General features: G+C 50.1%; 1 protein-coding gene across 1 annotated transcript; it reads left to right on the forward strand.

Moving 5' to 3' along the window:
* Positions 1–2,811: 2,811 nt before the first annotated feature.
* CDCP2 (CUB domain containing protein 2) lies at positions 2,812–22,431 on the forward strand. The gene is made up of 6 exons (XM_038000320.2): positions 2,812–2,966; positions 10,492–10,839; positions 13,728–14,063; positions 15,057–15,410; positions 18,334–18,512; positions 21,824–22,431. Exons 1-6 carry the CDS (start codon positions 2,888–2,890, stop codon positions 22,148–22,150), a joined length of 1,623 nt encoding a protein of 540 aa, XP_037856248.1. The 5' UTR covers positions 2,812–2,887; the 3' UTR covers positions 22,151–22,431.
* The last annotated feature ends 1,047 nt before the right edge of the window (positions 22,432–23,478 follow it).

Below are 23,478 nucleotides of genomic sequence, written 5' to 3' on the forward strand. Positions count from 1 at the left end.
CTCTCTCTCTCCTGCTCCATCATGGTAAGACATGCTTGCTTCCCCTTCCCCTTCCGCCATGATTGTAAGTTTCCTGAGGCCTCCCAGTCATGCTTCCTGTTAAGCCTGTGGAACTGTGAGTCCATGAAACCTCTTTTCCTCATAACCCCAGTCTCAGATAGTTCTTTAGAGCAGTGTAAAAACAGACTAATACAGGAGTCTATCAAGTGCAGGATGAGGTCACTGTAATGATGACAGTCTTTTTTTTTTTTTTTTTTGAGATGGAGTCTCGCTCTGTCGCCAGACTGGAGTGCAGCGGCATGATCTCAGCTCACTGAAAGCTCCGCCTCACGGGTTCAAGCGATTCTCCTGCCTCAGCGTCCCGGGTAGCTGGGACTAGAGGCACACGCCACCACGCCTGGCTAATTTTTGTATTTTTAGTAGAAACAGGGTTTCACCATGTTGGCCAGGATGGTCTTGATCTCTTGACCTCATGATCTGCCTGCCTGGGCCTCCTAAAGTGCCGGGATTACAGGCATGAGCCACTGCGTCTGGCCAACAGTCTTTCATTATGGATGGCTCAGTAGGTGCTGTCATGGCCCTGCCCCATCCTGTGGCATTTGCTGTTCCCATCATGCAGACAGCTTCTGCCTGTAGCCCCCTGTACTCTCTGCCTCAGGGCTTTGGGGCCATGCACAGCAGGCTGGAAATATCTGGGAGATAAGATCCTCAGAGCAGCTTCCAAGGGCACTGGGAGTTGGTGATCAGCATTCTACTTCTTCCTTCTCTGGTGGAATAGTGAGAGGCACAGTCTACATTGTGTCCTGGAGGTTCCCGCTGGGACTTAGCTCTGGTTGCTAACAGTGGTAACTTGCTCACTGACATTCTTTGAATTGGCTTCTTTCCTCTCCTTGTCCCATTTCCTTACCTGTGCTTCCTGGGATCACCTCCCAAATCCACTACTTGTCCCAGGGTCTTCATGTGAAGGAACTCAACCCAAAACAGTGGCTCCAGCCCTTTGAGCTTCAGTTTCCTCCCTGTCCTTTGGGAGTATACTGAATGTTGTGAAAGCTGGGAGGCTGCACCCACATGTGAGGCTCCCAGCACCGGGCCCCGCACCCAGCAGGTACTGGGTTGGCGCCTCTCCCTGCCTTCCTCTCTCATACATATGATAGGTGTTTAAGAAACTCCCATCTGGCCAGGCACGGTGGCTCTCGCCTGTAATCCCAGCACTTTGGGAGGCCTAGGCTAGCAGATCATGAGGTCAGGAGTTCAAGACCAGCCTGGGCAACATGGTGAAACCCTGTCTCTACTAAAAATGCAAAAATTAGCTGAGGCAGGAGAATCGTGTGAACCTGGGAGGCAGAGATTGCAGTGAGCTGAGATCACGCCATTGCACTCCAGCCTGGATGACAGAGAAAGACTCTGTCTCAAAAAAAAAAAAAAAAAACTACCATTTTCTCAGACTGCCTGGAACAGCTGAAAACTTCTTTCCTGCCAATCAGCCTCCACAGGTTAGCCAATCCCTCAGGCCTGACAGGTCCTGAGGCTCCACTGAACACCTTCCACAAGACCTCCCATGCCCACAGCAAAGGGCTCCTTGGGGACTTCCTGACGAAAGGATGGGCCAGAGGCACATGCTGTCTGGCAGATGAGGCTGTCTGGGTTCCTCTAGGATAAACAGAAATCTTGAGTGTGTCTATGCACTGAGCCAGGCACTGGCTAAGACTTCTCATATACTATCATGTTTAATCCTCTCAGCAAACTGCAGGCTACTAATTCTTGCTCCAATTTCGCAATCCAGGAACCTGGCCTCAGAGTTACAGAGTTGGGTTACTTTCCCAGGCTACCACAGCCAGGCAGGGGTGGAGCCAGGATTCAGCCCTTAGTCTGCCAGAAAGAGCCCAGGATCCTCACTGGGAGAGCAGGAATGTGCCATGTCCCCCTGCTGTCCCCATGCCTGGCACAGGCTCTGAACAGAGAAGGAGCTTAGAAATGCGTGTTGGGCTGAACTGAACCAAATCAAAAGACTCCAGAGGAGAAGAAAGAGCCCACTTCCTGTTGGACACAAAGTTCCCAGGGCGTTTCTGCAGTGCCAGCTCCTTGTGCAGGGCCTGGCACACAACGATGTTCAAGCAAGGCTTGGGATCAATAAAGGAGCAAACATTTCATATTCTCGGCCAGAAGTTACACTGGGGCCCAGACCTATTATTGCATTAAGAGTTGCACAATATGATTTTCTAATTCTGTTATTCCTGCTTCATTCTTGTGTGAAAAAGACTTTTCCTTCATCAACTGTCCACAGCAACCTCCTTCCCTCCTCTGAGCTAAATCCGCATGTCTGAAGGAAGTTGTCCCGCGTGTCCCACTAAATACAGGCTCCTTTCAGCTCCCTCAGGAGTGGGGGTGGGAAGAACCTGTAGCAAGCACCTACTCTGTGCTTTAGCAAGTGCCATCTCCTTTCATTTTCACAACAGCCCCTGGGTCGGAGCTGAACAGCCCTGCTGGATGGATGAGAAGACCCAGACCAGGGGAGTTAAATGACTTGCCCAAGGTGACCTGGCAAGTTACAGGCTGAACTGGGATTAATCCCAGATCTACCTGGCCCCAAAAGTTATGCCTTTTCTCCACCACCCACTTTCCTTCCAGGCCCGAGTTTCTTCCCTTCCTGATACACTGTGGTCGGTGCAGATCTCAGAATGTGTAAACCTGGTGACACCAGATCCGTCACTTGACAGTGAGTGAAGGAAGTACCCAGGGATCGGCTTACTAATTCTAGGGGCCAGTGAATTATTCATGCCATCATTAACTTGGAGGCCCTTTCAGCCTCACCTCTCTCCCCTGCTCCGGACCCTCAGATCCTGGCCTACCTGAGCTCGGCAGACCTGTGGGGGCCCCTGGTGAGGAGATGCTGGCAGAGCGGGGGGCTTGCCTGCTGCTGGCAGTGGCACTGCTGGGCCCAGGGCCCCGGGCCCAAGCCATGGAAGGTAGGCACTCTTGGGACAGACACAAACTGGGAGGGGAAGGAGGTGGGCAGGCAGCAGCCAGGGGCTCAAGAAGTTTCTACATGGGAAGCCAGAAAGCAGGAGGTCCTTTCAGGGGACGTGGCTGAGTTGAGAATGTATTTGTTCCTGAGATGGGGGAAGACAATATTTATTGAGTGTCTGCCATGTACTGGATGTTTCACATGTAGGTTGCATTTAATATGTACAACAAACTTCAAGGTGGTTGTTAGTCCCCCATTTTCCAGATGAAGAAACTGAGGGCTAGAGATATTAAGTAACCTGTCCAAGACTACATGGTCACCAAGGTTGAAGGGAATGGCTCCAAAAACTATTAAAGGTTTATTGCTAAAGAGGTTTTTTTGTTGTTGTTTGTTTGTTTGTTTTTTGAGACAGAGTCTTGCTCTGTCGCCCAGGCTGGAGTACAGTGGCCCAATCTCAGCTCACAGCAACCTCCACCTCCCGGGTTCAAACAATTCTCCTGTCTCAGCCTCCCAAGTAGCTGGGATTACAGGCGTGTGCCACCACAACTGGCTAATTTTTGTATTTTTAGTAGAGATGGGGTTTCACCATGTTGGTCATGCTGGTCTCGAACTCCTGACCTCAGATAATCCACCTGCCTCAGCCTCCCAAAGTGCTGGGATTACAGGCGTGAGCCACCGCGCCCAGCCTATTGCTGAAGAGTCTTTATTCTCCTCCCAAGACCCTGCTGTCCATCCCACTGCCAAGCAAGTGAAATCAAAGTTCCTTCTTATGGTGTTCAGTGCCCTCTGAGTGTGGGCTCCAACTTCCATATCGTATTGAGCCTCAGTTTCCTGCATCCCTTGGGCATCCCATGCTCTGACAGGGGAATTACAACCCCTTCTGCTTCACCCTGAGGGATCTTAAGTCCTGCTGTCCCCTTTGTCTGGAAAATCTCTTTTCCCTTTTTCCACCTGAGAACATCTGGCTCACCCTTCAAGATCAGATCAAATACCACTCCCTGCATGGCCTTCCACATCCTCCATCAACCTCACACACGCCTTCACTGGGGCTCCTGGAACCCTCTGCCTGCACTGTGGTCCCCAGTGGCTTTGAGCTGCTCTGGCTTTTCAAGCGTTGTTTACCTGTCTGTGAAGCCGGGGCGATATCATTTCACCCTTCTGCAAGGCTCAAGTGGGGCTCAGGGAGGAATTGTACCTTGCCAGTCACCCAGTCACTGACAGAGATGGGATGGGCACCCAAGTGTCTCAACCCATGCCTGGGTGGTGGGAGGAGCTAGCTGTTCCTATTTTCCAGCCACTGGGGCTTAAGGGGCCTTGGGGTAACCCTGGGCATCAGTGTGCCTGGCTGGGTCCTAGTGGACAGGCCTCTGCTTATGCTGATGACTGGAGCCACCTGGGCTGTAAGCATTTCTCTGATGCTCTGGTGTCTTTCCCTGTCCTGTGGGTAGGGCTGGGGGAAGGACAACAACAGGCATTGGACAGAATATCTTTGTCCTTTTGCCATAAAGGTATGAATTAGATGCCATTCCTGCCCTGTCCCACTCCAAGATCCAGGCAGAGAGCCAATAATGTGCATCTGTGTGACCCTCACACAGCCTTTAGCTCATCAGCGCTCACAGTCACCCAGCAAGGGAGGCACCACTGTCCCCATTTCACGGCTCACAGAGGCTAAGTGCACGTGTGTCTGAGCCTTTGTCCATGCCATTCCCTCCCTGCAAATCTTCTCCAACTGATGAAACTCATTCTTCCTAGACAAACTCAAATATCACCTGCTCTGGGAATCTTGCGCCTCCTTGATACTGCTGGGCCCAGGAAGATTGGATTTCCTCTCCCCGGGCCCCAGAGCCCTTTTGTGGCCACAGTGCAATCACGCTGTGTGTTTTATCTTATTTCCCTGACTCCCTCTGCCCGACCCCATGGTGAGCTTCCCACGGAGGGGCCCATTTTGAATCAGCACAGGCCTGGTACAGGGCACATGTTTAGCGAGTGTGTCTTCTCTTACAGGGATTTAGTTAAGTATATTCTTCAGGATGCTTTTGGTTGCAAGTGACAGAAACTCAACCTGGATGAGTTTAAGCAAAAAGAAGAATACATTGGCTCTGTAACCAGGGAGGCAGGAGGTAGCCGAGCTGGGCTCAGGGATGCCACAGCCAGGGCCTCTGGGCTCCAGGGCCACTTCCACTTTTCACATGGCTCTTCCAGTTCACAGAGGGGGTTTTTCCTTAAGCCCTGAGCATAAATAATTAAAAAAAAATTTTTTTTTGAAACGAAGTCTCACTCTGTCTCACCCAGGCTGGAGTGCAGTGGAGTACAGTCGGCTTAGTGCAGCCTCTGCCTCCTGGGTTCAAACGATTCTCCCGTCTCAGCCTCCTGAGTAGCTGGGATTACAGGAGTGCACCACAACACCCGGCTAATTTTGTATTTTTAGTAGAGACGGGGTTTCACCACGTTAGCCAGGCTAGTCTCGAACTCCTGACCTCAGGTGATCCACCTGCCTTGGCCTCCCAAAGGGCTGGGATTACAGGCGTGAACCACCACGCCTGGCCAATAATAATTTTTAAAAAAATTTAAAAGAGTCAAATACCGACCAAATGCAATGTATGGACCTTGTTCCACCCCCAGGGCTCCCCGTCCCAGTCAAGGGAGCAGAAAGGGAAGAATCCCTATGTGGGCATTCTGAGCAGAACTCTGGCCCAGCCTGGAGCACACGCCCACCCCGCAGGCCAGTCACTGTGGTGGTGCTGGGAGCCCCAGGACACCCCAGCTAGAGCCAGGCGTCCACCCCTGGGGCAAGGAAGAGGAGAGATGGTTACTACGTGGAGGCAAGGAGGGGAGCAGTGTCTAAAAGAGGGGCGCTATTGTTGCAAGAGGCAGAGGAAGAGGTATTGGGCAGACCCAAAGCAATAGATGTCCACTACAGCAAGTAACGTCCCTTTCCAGGGCTCAGTTTTCTCATCTGTAAAATGAGTCAGTAGCACCTGCCCTGCCCAGTTCATGGGGCTGTTGTGAGGGTTATATAAGATCATTCACTCACTCATTCATTCAGCAGATATACACTGAACACCAGCTTTGTGCCAGGTACTGCTCCAGGTGCTTGCAATACAGCAGGGAGAGGGACAGAAATCCTTGAGCTCGTAGAGCTTACATTTTTGTGGCAGGATACTGAACCAAATCAATAAGTAAAATAAATAGTATGTTAGATCATGCTGAATTCTATGGAGAAGCATATGGCACTAAAGAGAGAGAAGGAGCATGAGCTGGGGAGAGGGTTGCAGGTGTAAACAGGGTGGTTAGGGAAGGCCTCGCTGAGAAGGTGACCAGGGATGTGCTGGCTGTTTTGTTAACTTGTAATTATGAAAAATTTCAAACACACCCAAAGCACAGAAAATCATACAATGAATCCCTGTGTCCCCATCAATCATCTTCAATAATTATCAACGTTCTGCCTTTCTTGTTTCTTCTATCTCACCCCAGCCCCATTCTGGGAGGTGTGGAGAAATCTAAAGCCTGTCTCAGATGCCTATTAGTTCACCCATAAATATGTCAGAATATGTCTCTAACAGAGAAACACTTAAAACTATATGTAACCTCAATACCTTTATCATGGTATAATAAGTCCTTAATTAAAAAAAAGAAATTTTAGAGACAAGGTCTCTCTCTGTCACCCAGGCTGCAGTGCAGTGCTGTGGTCATAGCTCACTGCAGCCTCGAACTCCTGGGCTCAAGTGGTCCTCCTGCCTCAGCCTCTTGAGAACCTGGGACCACAGGAGCACTCCACCACTCCTGGCTTCGTTCCTTAATTTATGTGCTAACTCAATTCATGTTCAGTTTTCCCCAATTATTGACCAAAAATATATATATATAAAATATATATAATATATTATATATAAATAGATATATATATTTTATAATTCATTTGTTCAAATCAGAATCCAAACAAGGTCCATCCATTGCATTTGGTTGATATTTGACTTTTAAATTTTTATAAAAGTATTATTATTTGTACAGACAGGGTCTCACTGTGTTGCTCAGGCTGGTCTCAAACTCCTGGCCTCAAGTGATCCTTCTGCCTCAGCCTCCCAAAGTGCTGGGATTACAGGTGTGAGCCATGGCACCCAGCCTTGACTCTTTTAATACACCAGTTGTTCCTCCTTCCCCCCTTTATCATTTATTGTTGAAGCCCCAGCGTCATTTATCTTATAGAACTTCCCACATTCTGGACTTGCCAAAGGTATCCTCATGGAATTACTTAAAATGTCCCGCTAGCTTCCATATTTACTCTAACTGTAGACAGAAGCAGAGACTTCCTGAGATTCATATTTCTTGATTTTTTTCAAGAAGATATTTACTGGCCAGTGTTAGATACATCAGTGGGTTCAGGGTTTGTTAGCCTGGTCTATTTGCTACATGCACCACCATGCACGGCTAATTTTTAAATTTTTTCTGTAGAGATGGGGGTCTTACTATGTTGCCCAGGCTGGTCTCAAACTCCTGGACTCAAGTGATCCTCTTGCTTTGCCCTCCCAAATTGCTGGGATTACAGGTCTGAGCCATCATGGCCAGCCAAAATTATGTTTTCCTAGTGTTGTCATTCTTTCTGAGGTCTTCCATAAATAAGTTTTCCTGGCCGGGCGCAGTGGCTCACGCCTGTAATCACAGCACTTTGAGAGGCCCAGGTGGGTGGATCACTTGAGGTCAGGAGTTCGATACCAGCCTGGCCAATATAGTGAAACCGTGTCTGTACTAAAACTACAAAAATTAGCTGGGCATGGTGGCAGGTGCCTGTAATCTCAGCTACTCAGGAGGCTGAGGCAGGAGAATTGCTGGAACCCAGGAGGTGGAGGTTGCAGTGAGCCAAGATTGTGCCATTGCACTCCAGCCTGAGCTGACAACAGCGAGACTCAGTCTTAAAAAATAAATAAATAAAAATAAAAAGTTTTCCCTCACCATCTATTTAGTTGTCCAGAAATACAGTCCATATAGGAAAGGCCAAGCAGATGTTAAATTTCTGTTTATCAATTTCCTTTAAAAAATTGATAAATAAGTTAGTGCCTAGCAACCTCTAAAATACACCAATGAGTTTCATTTTAATTTCTTTCGAGTTACATTGTGAATTATTGTTTTTATGTATATGTTTCAATCCACTGCAAGCATTACTCTCTTTTGATGCTCAAATTGTACCCTCTTTAGCCAGTGGAAGCCACTTCAAGTAGGTTTCTGTGTCTTTTTTTTTTTTTTTTTTTTTCAGATGGAGTCTTGCTCTGTCACCCAGGCTGGACTATGGTGGCACAATCTCAGCTCACTGCAAACTCCACCTGCCGGGTTCAAGTGATTCACATGTCTCAGCCTCCTGAGAAGCTGGGATTACAGGCGTGTGCCACCACACCCAGCTCATTTTTGTATTTTTAGTAGAGACAGGGTTTTGCCATGTTGCCCAGGCTGGTCTCAAACTGGTGAGCTCAAGCAATTGGCCCACCTCAATCTCCCAAAGTGCTGGGATTACAGGCGTGAGCCACTGTGACTGGCCAGGTTTCTGTGTCTTTTGACACAGTCTCAGCAGTCTTTGATAGCTTCTTTGCTGTTTAGCATAACAAGATAACCAAGCATATTTTGTGTAGTTCCTGTATTAAACCTGGTACCAGACATTGCTCTAAAGAGCCTTGTTCATTTTAGCTGAACATAAGAATCCTAACTGAAAGCCTAGAGGTGTAAAATGCTGCTGGATTCTAGGCCTTCTTGGTAAACAGAACTAGGAAATAAATTTTTGAAATATAAAAATAAATCAAGTTCACACTGATACTTTCAATTCAAATTAAGGATCACAAGAGTTTTACTTACTATTTTAAATTTATATCTATCAGTCTGGGCACAGTGACTCATGCCTGTAATCCTGCACTTTGGGAGGCCGAGGCCAGTGGACCACCTGAGGTCAGGAGTTTGAGACCAGCCTGCCCAACATGGTGAAACCCTGTCTCTACTAAAAATAGAAATATTAGCTAGGCGTGGTGATGGACACCTATAATCCCAGCTACTTGGGAGGCTGAGGCATGAGAATCGCTTGAACCTGGAAAGCAGAGGTTGCAGTGAGCTGACATCATGCCACTGCACTCCAGCCTGCACTACAGAGCCAGACTCGGTCTAAAGAAAAAAAAAAATTATACTTTTCACTCTTACACTGAAAATATTGGTTTCTATTGACATTAACTTACTTATTTGCTCTAATATATAATAATTGTAAAATGATATTTAATATTATTACTAATAGTAAGTTTACTGAATATAGTTTAAGATGTTGTTGCGGTTCATTTTGTCCTTGAGATATATCCCACTAGGACTGTGTGGTCAAAATACTGTCTTTCAAAGTCATTTGAAATCATTTTTCCCCATGTGACTGTGCCTCCAAGTTGGTAAGATTCAGTTTATTTGTTTCAGTATGGGATATTTAGGGGTTACTTAACTTTTTTTTGATCTCTTAAAATTATATAAAATATTTTATGTGCTTACAAATGAAAATTATGAAACAGGGCACATTTAAGGAGATCCAGCCATCATGCCTGCTTCCTCCCCTCTTTTTACTACTTCCCCTGACAGAGAATTATTCTTATTGGTCTCTTTCCATTGTTTTCTTTTGTTAAACACAAGCAAATCTGCACATATAAAAATGTACTTTTAACATTGTAGTAGACTGTGCATATTTTCACTTGCGGGGTTATTATTATTATTAATTTCAAAATAATGTTTTAATAATTAACTTAAATTCCCTACTGCATAATGTTTTAACTAACATTCTGAGACCTTGCCTGACACTTCCTGTCTCTTTTCCTGGCTTGCTTTTTTCTCCATAGCTTCTCACTGTGTCATAAAAATATATATATATATATATATATATATATATATATATTTTTTTTTTTTTTGAGACAGAGTCTCCCTCTGTCGCCCAGGTTGGAGTGCAGTGGCATGATCTCAACTCACTGCAACCTCCGCCATGGGGGTGCAAGCAATTCTCCTGCCTCAGCCTCCCAGGTAGCTGGGACTACAAGTGTGCACCACCATGCCTGGCTAATTTTTGTATTTTTAGTAGAGACGGGATTTCACTATATTGGCCAGGCTGATCTTGAACTCCTGACCTTGTGATCTGCCCACCTCGGCCTCCCAAAGTGCTGGGATTACAGGTGTGAGCCACTGCACCTGGCCCCATAAACTCTATATTTTCCCTGCTATGTTTATTGTCTGTCTTCCCTGCCAGAACATAAGCTCCATGAGGGTAGGGGTTTTGTCTGTTTTGTATCTGCCGTGACCCTAGCACCTGGAACAATGCCTAGCACTCAAACAGTATTTGTGGAATGAATACCAGCATGCTTGATCAGCATCTGAAGAATAAGCAGATGCATGAGCAAATAAACACATGGCCTTGTGTTCCCTCATTCCATCCCAAGAACCCAGCTTTGTAACTGGGCCCACTGCCCTTACCACATGTACACAAGACTCCAGCATGGAGTCTCGGCCATCCTTCTCTCTCGCCCCAGGTGTCAAATGTGGGGGTGTGCTCTCAGCACCTTCTGGAAACTTCTCCAGTCCCAACTTCCCTAGACTGTACCCCTACAACACAGAGTGCAGCTGGCTGATCGTGGTGGCTGAGGGCTCCTCGGTGCTGCTCACCTTCCATGCCTTTGACCTGGAGTACCATGACACCTGCAGCTTCGACTTCCTGGAGATCTACAATGGGGCCTCACCAGACAAGGGCAACCTGCTGGGGAGGTTCTGCGGCAAGGTGCCCCCGCCGCCCTTCACCTCCTCCTGGCATGTCATGTCTGTCGTCTTCCACTCGGACAAGCACGTGGCCAGCCATGGCTTTTCTGCAGGCTACCAGAAAGGTTAACGGGGGCCCTTAGGGACCTGGTGCAGTGGCTCACACCTGTAATCCTGGTGCTTTGGCAAGCCAAAGTGGGAGGATGACTTGAGCCCAGGAGTTCAAGGGGGGATTTGGCAGTGGAAGAGCTGGTTCTGGGGTGGAGGCGGGAAGATAGCAGCAGGGCTCAGGTGAGACCTGCAGGGTCTCATCATCTTGGCACACAGGCTGCTCTGTATCCTGCACGACCCAGCTCTCATGCATAGTTTATAAGGCAAAAGCAGCCGCCTCACCGTTCATGACCATGCTGGTAATCCTGGTAGCTGGGGTTCCCACCTTCTTGGCAATGCTCCCCATGCCTCCCTCCATTTCTTCCGGAGTCCTCAGAGGGTCGCACTGTGCTCAGGAATGAGGCTCTCATGCTCTACTACCCTTGTCCTTCTTGTCCTCTGTCATGGCATAAGGCCACAGGAGGGGACACCACTGCTGTTGCCACCTTCTGCGGCATCCCACCACTCCACAGCTTGGGAATCCTTGCCTGAGTTCCTGCAGTAGGGTCTGGGTGGAGCTGGTGACTCTTATATCACGTGTCCCTAGCCCCTCCCTCCTTCAACCAGGCTTGACACTTGCCTCTCACTCTAGTGAGGGGAGAGGAGGCCTTGCTCTTCTTGTCGTTCTCTTTGACTCACTCATCCTTGTCCCCAGGTTCTGTGCAAAGGCTCAAACGTCCTGCTTCTTCCCAATGCCAGAATCAAGGCCTTGTTGATGTTAGCTCAAACAGTAGACACCCACAGAGGCTACTGGTCCCCAGGGTCCACCAACAGCAATCCCGGGGGACTCAGGTGGGACCCCAGTCACTGCTGCATTTAGAAGGATAGAATTGTAGAATGCCACAACACAAGAACCATAGGCTGATCTAATAATAGTTTTGGAATTTTAGACCTTTAGATTTGTAGAATGTTAGGATATCAAAGTCATAATACCATCAGCCACATTTCCCAACATTTTTTTTTTTTTTTTGAGACGGAGTCTCACTCTGTCGCCCAGGCTGGAGTGCAGTGGTGCAATCTCGGCTCACTGCAAGCTCCGCTTCCTGGGTTCACGCCATTCTTCTGCCTCAGCCTCCGAGTAGCTGGGACTACAGGCGCCCGCCACCTCGCCCGGCTAGTTTTTTGTATTTTTTAGTAGAGACGGGGTTTCACCGTGTTAGCCAGGATGGTCTCAATCTCCTGACCTTGTGATTCGCCCATCTCTGCCTCCCAAAGTGCTGGGATTACAGGCGTGAGCCACCATGTCCAGCCTGTAAACTCATATTTTAACTTCTTGTAAGCCAATCATTAAAAACACAAGTAAATGTGGATGACCTCCAATGAGTTAAATTTTAAAATGTAGAATATTTAAATTTTAATATCTTATTAAAGACATTAAAAACTGTGGGTGCTGTCTTTTCATTACATTAAAAGAGAGCTTGAAATACAGCATAAGAATGAAATTTGCAGCAGGTGCCAGCAGGTGCTCCAGGGGGCTGCTGGGGAGCCCCAGGGGACAGTTTGGAAGTCTCTGCGAAGGTTGTTACTATTGGAAGGGATCTCACAGGCTATCTAAACCTGCCCTCTCATTTCACAAAATCTGAGTACCTGAGAGGGCCTTCATAAAGTCACACGGCTGGGCCAGCACTGGGAAAAGACGTCAAGTGCTCAGACGCCCCATCCAGAGCCCTGGTCACACAGCCGTGCCATAGGGTGAGACGCTGGAGTCTCAGGAAACACATCCCACATGTGCCCTCCCTGCTGGTGACCTCCGGCAAGTCACGGCATTCACCCACACTTGCTGTGTGGTTGTACTGGCCAAGCTGGCTTCCTGAGAGTTTCCAGCAGCATATTCTGACTCTGCTCAAGTCTGAGCCCAGTGGATCAAGCTGGTTCAGTCTTACGATTTCTAATGTTCCAATGAGGCTCAGAGAGGCGGGGTTACTTCCCCAGAGTCACACAGCTAATAAAAGGCAGAGACGGGAGACTACTTGTCTTCAGATGTCAAACCAAGCTCTACTTCATCAGGTCCTCTCTCTAAGTCTTGGTTTCCTCATCTGTTAGGGAGGTTTGATTACATTCCTGAGCTCAGACACCCCAGCCTCTGTGCCCCACTGTGCCTCATAGGAGTGGATAGTGAAGGTCACAAGGGTCAAGTGCACAGGGTCCACAGTAAGTCTTCCTGGGTTCAAATCCTACTTTCTCAGTTACCAGTCGGGTGACTGCTCTCAGAGGCCTGACCATGTTCCTTGGGCCCTGCCACTTCAGTGTGCTTCTGCCAACCTCCACAGTTCTTTGTTGGAGGGTTTTTTCTGAAGTCTCAGTAGGTCACTCCCAGCCCACAGCAGCCCTCCGCCTACACTCTGGGGAGTTGGCATATAAATACCGCAGCTCCCTTGCTCCTAGATTGACAGAACTCTGAAGTGTGTGCTTTACCCTGTCCCCAGAGTTCCCCTGCAGGTCAGCAGCTGGCTTGAACACACCTCCCCTTCTGTGTCCACTCCCTCCCTCCCCACCTGGGGGCCCCTGGATCTCCCAAGCAAACTCCTTGCACTCAAATCCTTATCTCAGGGTCTGCCTGGGATAAACTCAAGTAAGCTACTGAACTTCTCTTTGCCTCCCTTTTCTTAATTATAAAATCAGAGAAACTGCAGCACAGTCCTTGTGGGGCTAGTCTGAGGATTTGAACAGGCAGCATAGGTGCCAAGTGCTAGGCCTGCGCATGTGCTACACTCGCTACTTGGGTAGCAGGTGCTCGGTGGATGGTAATGAGACCCTCATGAGATACCTCTGGGGGCAGCATGTTGGGGTGTCTGGTTCTCAAGGGAGGAAATTGGGAACCACAAGGAGAAAGAAAGGTCAGCTTAAGTGGGCTCCCTTGCAGATGTGTGTGGCGGCGTCCTGACTGGCCTGTCGGGGGTCCTCACCAGCCCTGAGTACCCCAACAACTACCCCAACAGCATGGAGTGCCACTGGGTGATCCGGGCCGCTGGCCCTGCCAGCGTCAAGCTGGTGTTCGTGGACTTCCAAGTGGAAGGCAATGACGAGTGCACCTATGACTACGTGGCTGTGCTTGGGGGGCCTGGCCCCACCCGTGGGCACCACTACTGTGGCAGCACCAGGCCCCCCACCCTCGTGTCTCTGGGCCACGAACTGCAGGTGATCTTCAAGTCCGACTTCAACATTGGAGGCCGTGGCTTCAAGGCCTACTACTTCTCAGGTAGGAGGGGCTGGAGCTCCACCGCGAATCCTCCTGTGCCTACTGGGTTCCTATCGCCCCATTACACTTGCAGGGATCACACCTTTCTGCCCCCCAGCGGCCTTGGGCTTTCTGCACTGTCTCTGCCTGCAGTGCTCTAGCATACCCTTGGCCAATGCCAAGACATAAGCATGTCACCTCTGCGAAGACTTCCTGTTTTACCAGAATTGATCCCTCTTTCACCTCCTTATAGAAGTTTTTTACACTATGATCTAACATTTGTCTCCTCTGTATGTGGTTTGCATGTCAATCTCCCCTGTCTGACTGAGTCCCTTATGGGCTTATCTTTGCACCTGGCACATAGTAGTTACTAAGTATTTGTGCAAATGAATGGATGAAGTCATGGGAAGTTTATAGTCTAGTTAGAGAGATTATAAGGAAAGAGACAGTGCAAGCCATTATGATCTGTGCTATCCATCAGTAAGAATCATGGATGACTTCGTGGAGGAGAGAATTGAGCAGTACCCTGAAGGAGTTAGATGGAAGCAGAAGGGAAGGGTGTTCCAAGCAGGAGGAACAGCATGTGCAAAAGCCTGGAGGGCAAGGAGTGTTTGGTATGCTCATAGTACATACCAAATGGGGCAGTGAGAAAAGGGGAAAGGCCAGGCATGAACCGCATCATCTGTCAAGCCAGGGAGTTTGGAGGTAACTCTGAGGACAGGTATTGTGTATTATTAGTGAATTCCTAACAGGGCCTACACCCGTGATGGGGACTGTCAGTTGGAATGCAAGTCCCAGCTTTCAGCAAGTTGCAGTTTAAAACAAGCTTTGGGATCAAGCATCTCAACTTTCAGCTAGTTGGGATCAATTGTCTGGTTTGCTAGCCATGGTGCCCACAACCTGCCTGGTGGTTTTAGGACCACTGTGGCGCCTGCTGCCTAAGCTGTAACTGCAGAGGGTGACTTCTCCTCTCCCCTCACTGTTGCTCCTCCCACCTTCCCCTCCCCCACCCAGGACAATGCCAGGAGGTATACATGACCATGCGGGGCAACTTCTCCAGCCCACGGTACCCCAGTTCCTACCCCAACAACATCCGCTGCCACTGGACCATCCGCCTGCCCCCGGGCTACCGGGTCAAGGTATTCTTCCTGGACCTGGACCTGGAGGAGCCCAACAGCCTGACCAAGACCTGTGACTTTGACCATCTGGCAGCCTTCGATGGGGCCAGTGAGGAGGCACCCCTGCTGGGGAATTGGTGTGGACACCGCCTGCCACCACCTGTCACTTCAAGCCACAACCAGCTTCTGCTTCTGCTGCACACGGACCGCAGCACCACCCGCAGGGGCTTCTCCGTGGCCTACATCGGAGGTCAGCTGGGCTGTGGGAGTGGGTCCACTGAGGGGGAAGGGGAGGCTTTGCAGCCTCAGTCTTTGCAGCCTCTTTCCTCCATCCCACCAGTTTGTCCTGCCCCCCATGAATGGTCTTCTCCAGTGCCTTTTCCATTGGCTACACCCTTGCCCACTCTCGGGACCCCTGAGACTGGACAGCACAGCTCCCGCTTGTTTCCACTATTGCAGAGCCTCCTTCCCCAGCTCCTAACTTCACGAGTCCTCACCCCTCCCCATCTGGTTCCTTCCCCCTGGGCCCCTGGCCCCTCTTGTGTTGTTATTGGTCCCCTGTATCCAGGGTAAATAGACAAAATATGCTAATATTGTTTATGGCAAAAAAATTGGTATAACCGTAGGGATGCCTACCAGCCCTGCTTGTATCATTCAGAACTACTCATTGAAAAAATGGTGCTTGTTTTTCCTCACTCAACAAGAAGCCTGGAGCTAGGCAGCTGCTGTATTGGTCCAGGGGCTCAACACTGTTCCAAGTGTTATCTCTGGGACTCTCTGAGCCTCACAGCTGCAAGATGGCTGCCATAGCTCCAGGCATCACATCCATGTTCAAGGCTAGAGAGGACAAGGGAAGTGCCAGCTGCAAATGACTCTTTATCAAGAAAGCAAAAGCGTCTCTAGAACCTCTCACAAGACTTTTACAAAATGTCCAAACAGTTTGAACTCAGTCAGATGGCCCTGCCTTGCTGCAGAGGAAGCTGGGGAGCTGGTATTTGGCTTTCTCAGACTCCATATTATTGTGTAGATTTGTCAGCCAAGAGGGTCCACCATTGCTTCCCTCCTCCCACCCTTCCTTGTCTACGGGCGCAGAAATGTCTGCACTCTGCACCTATCGTGCTCTCTTCCTGGCCAAGCAAAGCTCCTCATTGTGCAGGTATAGCAACGGAGGTGCTGAGAGGGGAAAGGCTTCATTGTGACCACAGGGGCAGTCAGTGGCACAGCCAGGATTAGAACTTACTCTCCTGCCTTCTTGCTTGTTTGAGAGGGGCACGAGGGAGGGGAGCTCAGAGCTAAGCTCAGAGAGACCAGGGTCACGTCCAAATCCTGCCATTTACTGATCATCCAAGAGGGCGCATCTGTATAAGAGGTTGATGAAGGCCCTAGACAGGTGGTCGTGAAGGCCAAAGGAAGTAACAAGGTCACAATGCCTGGATCCAAGGACATCTTTCCTTCAGGAAGGTGTCTCAGGCCTGTTCAGCATTTAAAAAATCTTTCCTTGCTCCATATGCAAGGGGAGTTGGGGCCAGGGATGGAGGAGATGGTGAGCTACAGCAAGATTGTGGCAGAGCCGTGAACTTGGGCAGGCCCAGCCCCTTCGGGCCTCGGTGGGCTCCACCTGCAAGCTGGGGTGGGAGAGCTGTGGCTCTGTTAGCACAGCCCTGGAGAGCCCAGCTCCACTGGCTCTGCCTCCACTAGCTGGCATTGCCCTATGTCTCTGTGGGCCTCAGTTTTCCACCTGTAAGATGAGGATATTGACGGAAAGATCTTTAAAGTTCCTTTTGCCTCTGATAATCTTATTTTCAGAACTCTCCCAGGCCCTCTCCCAGCCCTGCGTGATTTAGGACAAGCCCCTTCTGCAGAGAAGGAGAGAAAGTTAGGGGAGGCGCTCATCCCAGCTCCTGTTCCAGCGGCTTCAGGGCAGGAGTGCCCACTCCAACTCCACACCACATCCCTTTCCCTCAGATCCCTGTGGGGGCCCAGGGGCAGACAGGAGCACTCACACTGGACGAGGCTCCAGATGCGGCCCAGGCTGCAGGAGGCCTTCCCAGTGGGAGGGCAGCCACAGTGCCAGTTGGGGGTGACACACAGTTCAGCACCACCGAGATCATCGTGGGAGTCGGCTGGCCCATAAATCCCTGACTGCCCAGACACCAGAGGCTGAAATATGTCTGAGGCATTTCCCGGAGAGGGGTTGAGAGTTCCAGGCCTCTCCCTGCCAGCTCTCTTTCCTTTTCCTCCCACCAGGCAGCCGCCTTCCTTTCCCCTTCCCCCACCCCTGCCCCTGTATGCATGCACATGCACACACACACACACACACACACACGCTCACCCAAAGCAGACACTGTGAGTCATGTGCGACCGTCCTGGCCAGGAGGGCTGCAGGAGGCTGCTGAATAGGGCGAACAGACCCGAACTTTGAAATCCTGTCGACCCAGTTGGCCACCGCAAACAACTTCATCTCTCAGAGTGTCGATTTCCAAACCTGTAAAATGAGTTTAGTCACATCTACCTCCTGGGGGCTCATTGTAGGGAGGGAAAGTGAGGCTTCCCTTGCCACCCTTTTTAAAACTGAAACTCCCCTTCCTCACTCCTCCCCAATTCGTTCTACTCTCCTGCTCTTTCTTCTTTGCTTGATTTTCCTTCGGGGCACTCTGACACACGGGTGTATTTTACTTTTATTGCCCCCTCCCCCATCTAGAATGTAAGCTCCACAAGGCAAGAATTTCAGCTGTGTTTTTTCCTCATTTTTGTATTTGTGGTGCCGAGAATAGGGCCTGCACATAGTAGGCCATCAATATATTTGTTAAATAATTAAATGAATTGCCTGGCACATGGCCAAGAGATTAGCAGATGAACTTTATGATTATTAAGAACATTCATTCATTCACTCAGCATTCACTGGGCTTGCCAAGCTCTGTGCTGGGCCCAGAGGACGCTGAGAGAATCAGACTCGGTGCCTTCCCTAAGGAGCTCACAGTCTGCTGGAGTTGAACGGAGTAACCCGTCTAAGATATCCCTTACCGTGCCCTGTAGGATTCCATAAGAGCCTTTCTTACTCTGGGCCTCAGTTTCCCCATTCACCACCCTTTGTGGGAGGGTGGGGGGCGTGGGGGAGGTGAGGGTCAGACTGCCTGACCCTAAGGCCTCCAGCTCCTCCCTCCGGTTCCCAGTGGTGCCCATGAACGTGAGCTGCTCCCGCACGGACTTCCAGATCCTGATCTCCACGCAGGCGCTGGCCCCGCTGGAGCGGACCAAGGTCTACCTGGGCAGCCGGAGCTGTGCTGCCCAGGAGGTCGGCGGCAACTTCAGGATCCAGGCCCGCTTTGATACCTGCGGCACTGAGTCTCAGGTAGGGGCTGGGGGGAGGGGGCAGGCACAAGGGAGGGACTCTGACCCTGCTGAAAGGCATCTGACATTCCTGAAAATTCAGCTTCTCCTGGCTCTGGGGGCCACACAGACGTGGATGCAGAGCTAAGCCCTTCTTGGCTTTACTTACCTCAACCAGTTTGCTCGGGGTAAATGTAGCAAAGAACTCCAAGAGGAGAGACAGAGGAGAGGGGTCCCTCCGGTTCCCAGCTCTCTTCCTTTTCTCTTCCCAGCTCTCTTTCCTAACCCCAGCTGCTGCTGCCTAACCTCAGCGGCAATCTAAAGACGCTACCGGTCACTCGTGCTACAGGTGCTCTGTTGGCTGTTCCTCCCCTTTCCCTTCAGAGCTCCCCCAAGGACCCTGAAGACCTCACCCCTTTAATATGCAGAGCTGTGGGAGCCCTGCTTCTCCCGCCCCTCCCCAACCTGGTGATCCAGATCCATCCCTGGGCTCCACAGCACAAAAGGCCCTTTCAACGCACAGGATCCCCTCCCTCAAAAGGCTGTGAGGCTTACAAGTCCATTTTCCCTACTATCCTTGTATTTTGGAGGCCGTGAACCCAGACATAGGGCCCTTAGAGAGTCACTGGGCAGTGGCTCAAGCACCCTGGATATTTGCATGCTTAGGGACAGGTCAGGAAGTGGGGTACGGAGAAAAGGAACAGTGGCCTCTGTTGGAAAGACTCCCCAGCCTTGAAATCCAGGGGCTTTGCAGTCAGACTTAGCAGAAATCATGTGCTTTCCAGCAAACCCTCCCCCGCTTCCCAACATTAGCCACATGTATGCCTCTGGCCCCTCCAGGCCACCCTCTGCCTGTCCGAGCCTCCTGGCAGCCACCATCCTTTTGACCTGAGAAGAGGAGGAGGGTAGGGGACCAGTCCTGGCTGCCGAGGTATTCTGCCATCCCCCTACTCCATACCCTAAGTCTCCCAGGGGTTTTGTTTGGGACAGAACCACATTCCATAAAGTCATGGAATGATGGAGACAAAGAATCTGAGAAGCAGGGACTCAGGAAATCCTGGAACCAAGGGCTCACATACACTCACGGTCTCATAGTCACAGAACCACCACCAGAACTCAGAAACACAGAACCATGGAATCTTGGGGTCAGTATCTTGGAAACATAAAATCAGAGAACCTTAGATTCATGGATTCTTAGTGTACCCCTTATAAATCCTAGACCCTCAAGGATCAGGGTTTGCATAGAGTTGCTTTCGAAGATACGCAGCTCAAACAGCTGACGACAATAAAAAGTAATGCCAATCTTTACGTGCATCTCTTTAAAAACATTAGAGACTTGACTCCACAGCCATCAACACCCCATGTTGTGTGGCTTTTCTTTCTTTGTCAAGTCTGTCACTCATCAAAACCCCCAAAAGATTCCCCCCCAACCCCCATTCTCTGATTTTTCCCTCCCTTCCTTGTTCTATAGATTAACATTAGCCTTTCACTGGGTCCCCTTCCACTCTCAGGAGTCTTTCTTTCCCCAGTGTCCTGATTCTATATCCCAAAAATCCAGGGCACAAGTTCTTCTCAGATGGGAGCAGGAGCTCCTTTGGGGACATGGAATCAGAGCCTTTTGGAAGCCCAGACTTGGAAGAGACACATGAAGTCACCTAGTCCATAAAACTGATTTGTGACCAGCCTGGTCAACATGGTGAAACCTTGTCTCTACTAAAAATACAAAAATTAGCTGGGTGTGGCAGTGCACTCCTGTAATCCCAGCTACTTGGGAGGCTGAGGCATGAGAATTGCTTGAACCCAGGAGGCAGAGGTTGCAGTGAGCCAAGATGGCGCCACTACACTCCAGCCTGGGCAACACAGCAAGACTCCATCTCTAAAAAAATAAATAAATAGCAACAACAACACACACACACACACACACAAAGAACCCTCCTGATTTGTGACACCTGTTCAATCCCAAAAGGGTCACCCAGTCTTTGGTGCTAGGGACTTCCTACTATTCACGGCTGCTGTGACTCTGCTAGGCAGCTTTGATTTTTAGAAGTGTCCTCTCAGAAGTGCTACTTGCTAGATGGGGACAGTTAGGAAACCCTGAAGAAGCCAGTGGCTGTGGCAGATTGGGCGTGGTTGGAAGAATAGTTCTGCATCGCTGCTGACCATGCCAGGCTGCCCCTCACAATGCTGCCCTCCAGCCTGGGCCTGCAGGCCCATCGTCTCAGGGCCACTCGACTCCTTCATCCGAGGTGGGAAGGGCAGCAGGGTGCCAGGCTCCCACATCTTGTTCCTCGATGGCTCTTCCCAACACTAGGCTGCTGTCCCTGGGGTGGCCAGGAACTCAATAGCAGGATACCTACTGCAGATATCATCGAGAGAAAAGGCTGCAGGGGGAAGCCACACAGCACCGGGGTCAAAGCTCCTAATGTGGAGGCAGGAGACTTGGTTTCTGACCTAGCTCTGGGCAAGTCATCACCCTTCCAGGCCTCAGTGGTCACGTCTGTAAATTTGCCAAGGATAGAGGATTGGGGTCGATGCTTTGAAAAGCCTCCTTTGGTTCTACATTATTTTGTTTGAGTGAGGTGTGATGGCCAAGAGCACAGTTAAGAGTTGGGCAGATCTGAGTGAGAATATGGGCTCTGTCACTTGTGTGCTGTGTGACCTCAGGCAAGGGATTTAACCTCAGGGCTTTAGTTTCCTCCTCTTTAACATGGTTTGGTTTTGTTTTGTTTTTGAGACAGAGTCTCGCTCTGTCGCCCAGGCTGGAGTGCAGTGGCGCGATCTCAGCTCACTGCAACCTCTGCCTCCCGGGTTCACGCCATTCTCCTGCCTCAGCCTCCAGAGTAGCTGGGACTACAGGCGCCTGCCACCACACCCAGCTAATTTTTTGTATTTTTAGTAGACATGGGGTTTCACTGTGTTAGCCAAGATGGTCTTAATCTCCTGACCTCATGATCCGCCCGCCTCGGCCTCCCAAAGTGCTGGGATTACAGGCATGAGTCACCGCGCCCGGCCACATGGGGGTTTTAATGGTACCAGTAAGAGAAGGTTGTTGTGAGAATTAAGTAAGATATTTAAAAATACAGAGCCTGGACCATGGTAAATGACCCCAGAACATTAGCCGGAGAAACATGGGCATCAAATCTGATATTGTCCTTCCAGACAGCTCACCCTCATGGTACCCCTTTTACAGATGGGACCACTGAGGCTCAGAGTTAGGACTCGAACATAGGCTCCTTGGGCTCTGCCCCCCTGGTACTGAGACCCCCACATATATAGGGAAACAAGGTCAGCCCAAGCTCCTTCAGGTGTGACGAGTACCCTGTGACCCCACAGAGAAGAAACAACACTTCAGTGATTGTCAGCGTGCTGTACATCGACTTCTCAGCCGCAGGGCGGGAGGACATCCATGAGTACGAGGTCCGCTGTGAGCCGCGGCGCAAGGAGGCTTCCGTCCACCTGCTGTCTGGCTCTCACTGGCTGGGTCCCTATGCTGCCACTGCGGAGCACCTTCAGGAAGCACCACCCGGGGATGAGGCGGAGGCACTGGAGGGTCCGGTGACCATGGTGGCCCAGGATACCAGTGACATCGTCTTCCTGGGGCTTTGCATCCTGGCTGGAATCCTCATGGTTATTGCCATCGTGGTCTTGATGCTGCTTTGAATAGACAGCATAGGGACCTGGCATCTGACCTGCCTGGGAAGCAGCTTAGGGACCTGCAACGGGGGTGGGATGGGGACTTGCTGACTTGGTGACCATGGGCAGGTCATGTCCCTCTCTGAGCCTCTGTTTCCTAGGGACAGCCATTCTGCCCTGCTATCTCACAGGGCTAGCATGAGGCTCAGAGGCAGGCAGAGATGGACAAGAGCTTTGTAATCTGTAGCATGCTGTGTATGTATATGCAATTGCTGTTAATAATTTTAAAGATACTCTGCTGTAGAAAAGAACTCTCCCACGTGTGTTACTTGTCAGTTTGGATAGTTGTGGTCACTGGTGGCAGAGTGTAGATAAAACTGACTCGTTCTATAACTTATATGGGTGCTTTACCAACTCAGGGTACAAATAAAAGCACTACTAATTTTCCTTCCTCCCTCCTTCCCTCCTTCCTTCCCTCCCTTCTTCCTTCCTTCCTTCTTTCCTTCCTTCTTTCCTTCCTTCCTTCCTTCCTTCTTTCCTTCCTTCCTTCCTTCCTTCCTTCCTTCCTTCCTTCCTTCCTTCCTTCCTTCCTTCTTTCCTTCCTTCTTTCCTTCCTTCCTTTCTCTCTCTTTTTTCTTCTCCCTTCCCTTCCCTTCTTTTCTTTTCTCTTTTCTTTTCTTTTCTTTTGTTTTCTTTTCTTTCAAGACAGAGTCCTGCTCTATTGCCCAGGCTGGAGTGCCATGGCACATTGTTGGCTCACTGCAATCTCTGCCTCCTTGGTTCAAGGAATTCTCCTACCTCAGCCTCCTGAGCTGCTGGAATTACAGGTGCCTGCCACCACACTCGTCTAATTTTTGTAGTTTTAGTAGAGATGTGGTTTCACCATGTTGGCCAGGCTGGTCTCGAACTCCTGACCTCAGGTGATCCACCCGCCTCAGCCTCCCAAAGTACTGGGATTACAGGTGTGAGCCACTGTACCTGGCCTTATTTTTCCAATTAATTGCTCATCTTAGGCCTTCATTAGCAGGAAGCTAATGAAGTATCCATCCAGGGGCCTTCACCCTCCTGAATTGACCCAGGAACCCTGCGAACTTTGTCTAAAGCAGGCCGACTCTGCCTCCAAACTCCAGGAATAGAGAAAGGGAGCCAAAGTCTGATCCAGTGCCCTCACTTCAGCCCCTGCCACATGGTGTCAGTGTTGAAGGCTGGACCTGCACATCTTGGCCGATGCTTACCTGTGGAGGTGGCAATGCCCTGCTGGGTCAGAGCGCCATATAAATCAGGGCAGGCCACACGCTGTGCTCAGTCGTGAGGCTGGAGCTGAAGGCTGGTGTCTCTCTTTCATGTTGGAGTTT

Source organism: Chlorocebus sabaeus, chromosome 20 (assembly GCF_047675955.1).
Source record: "Chlorocebus sabaeus isolate Y175 chromosome 20, mChlSab1.0.hap1, whole genome shotgun sequence".
Classification (NCBI taxonomy): domain Eukaryota; kingdom Metazoa; phylum Chordata; class Mammalia; order Primates; family Cercopithecidae; genus Chlorocebus; species Chlorocebus sabaeus.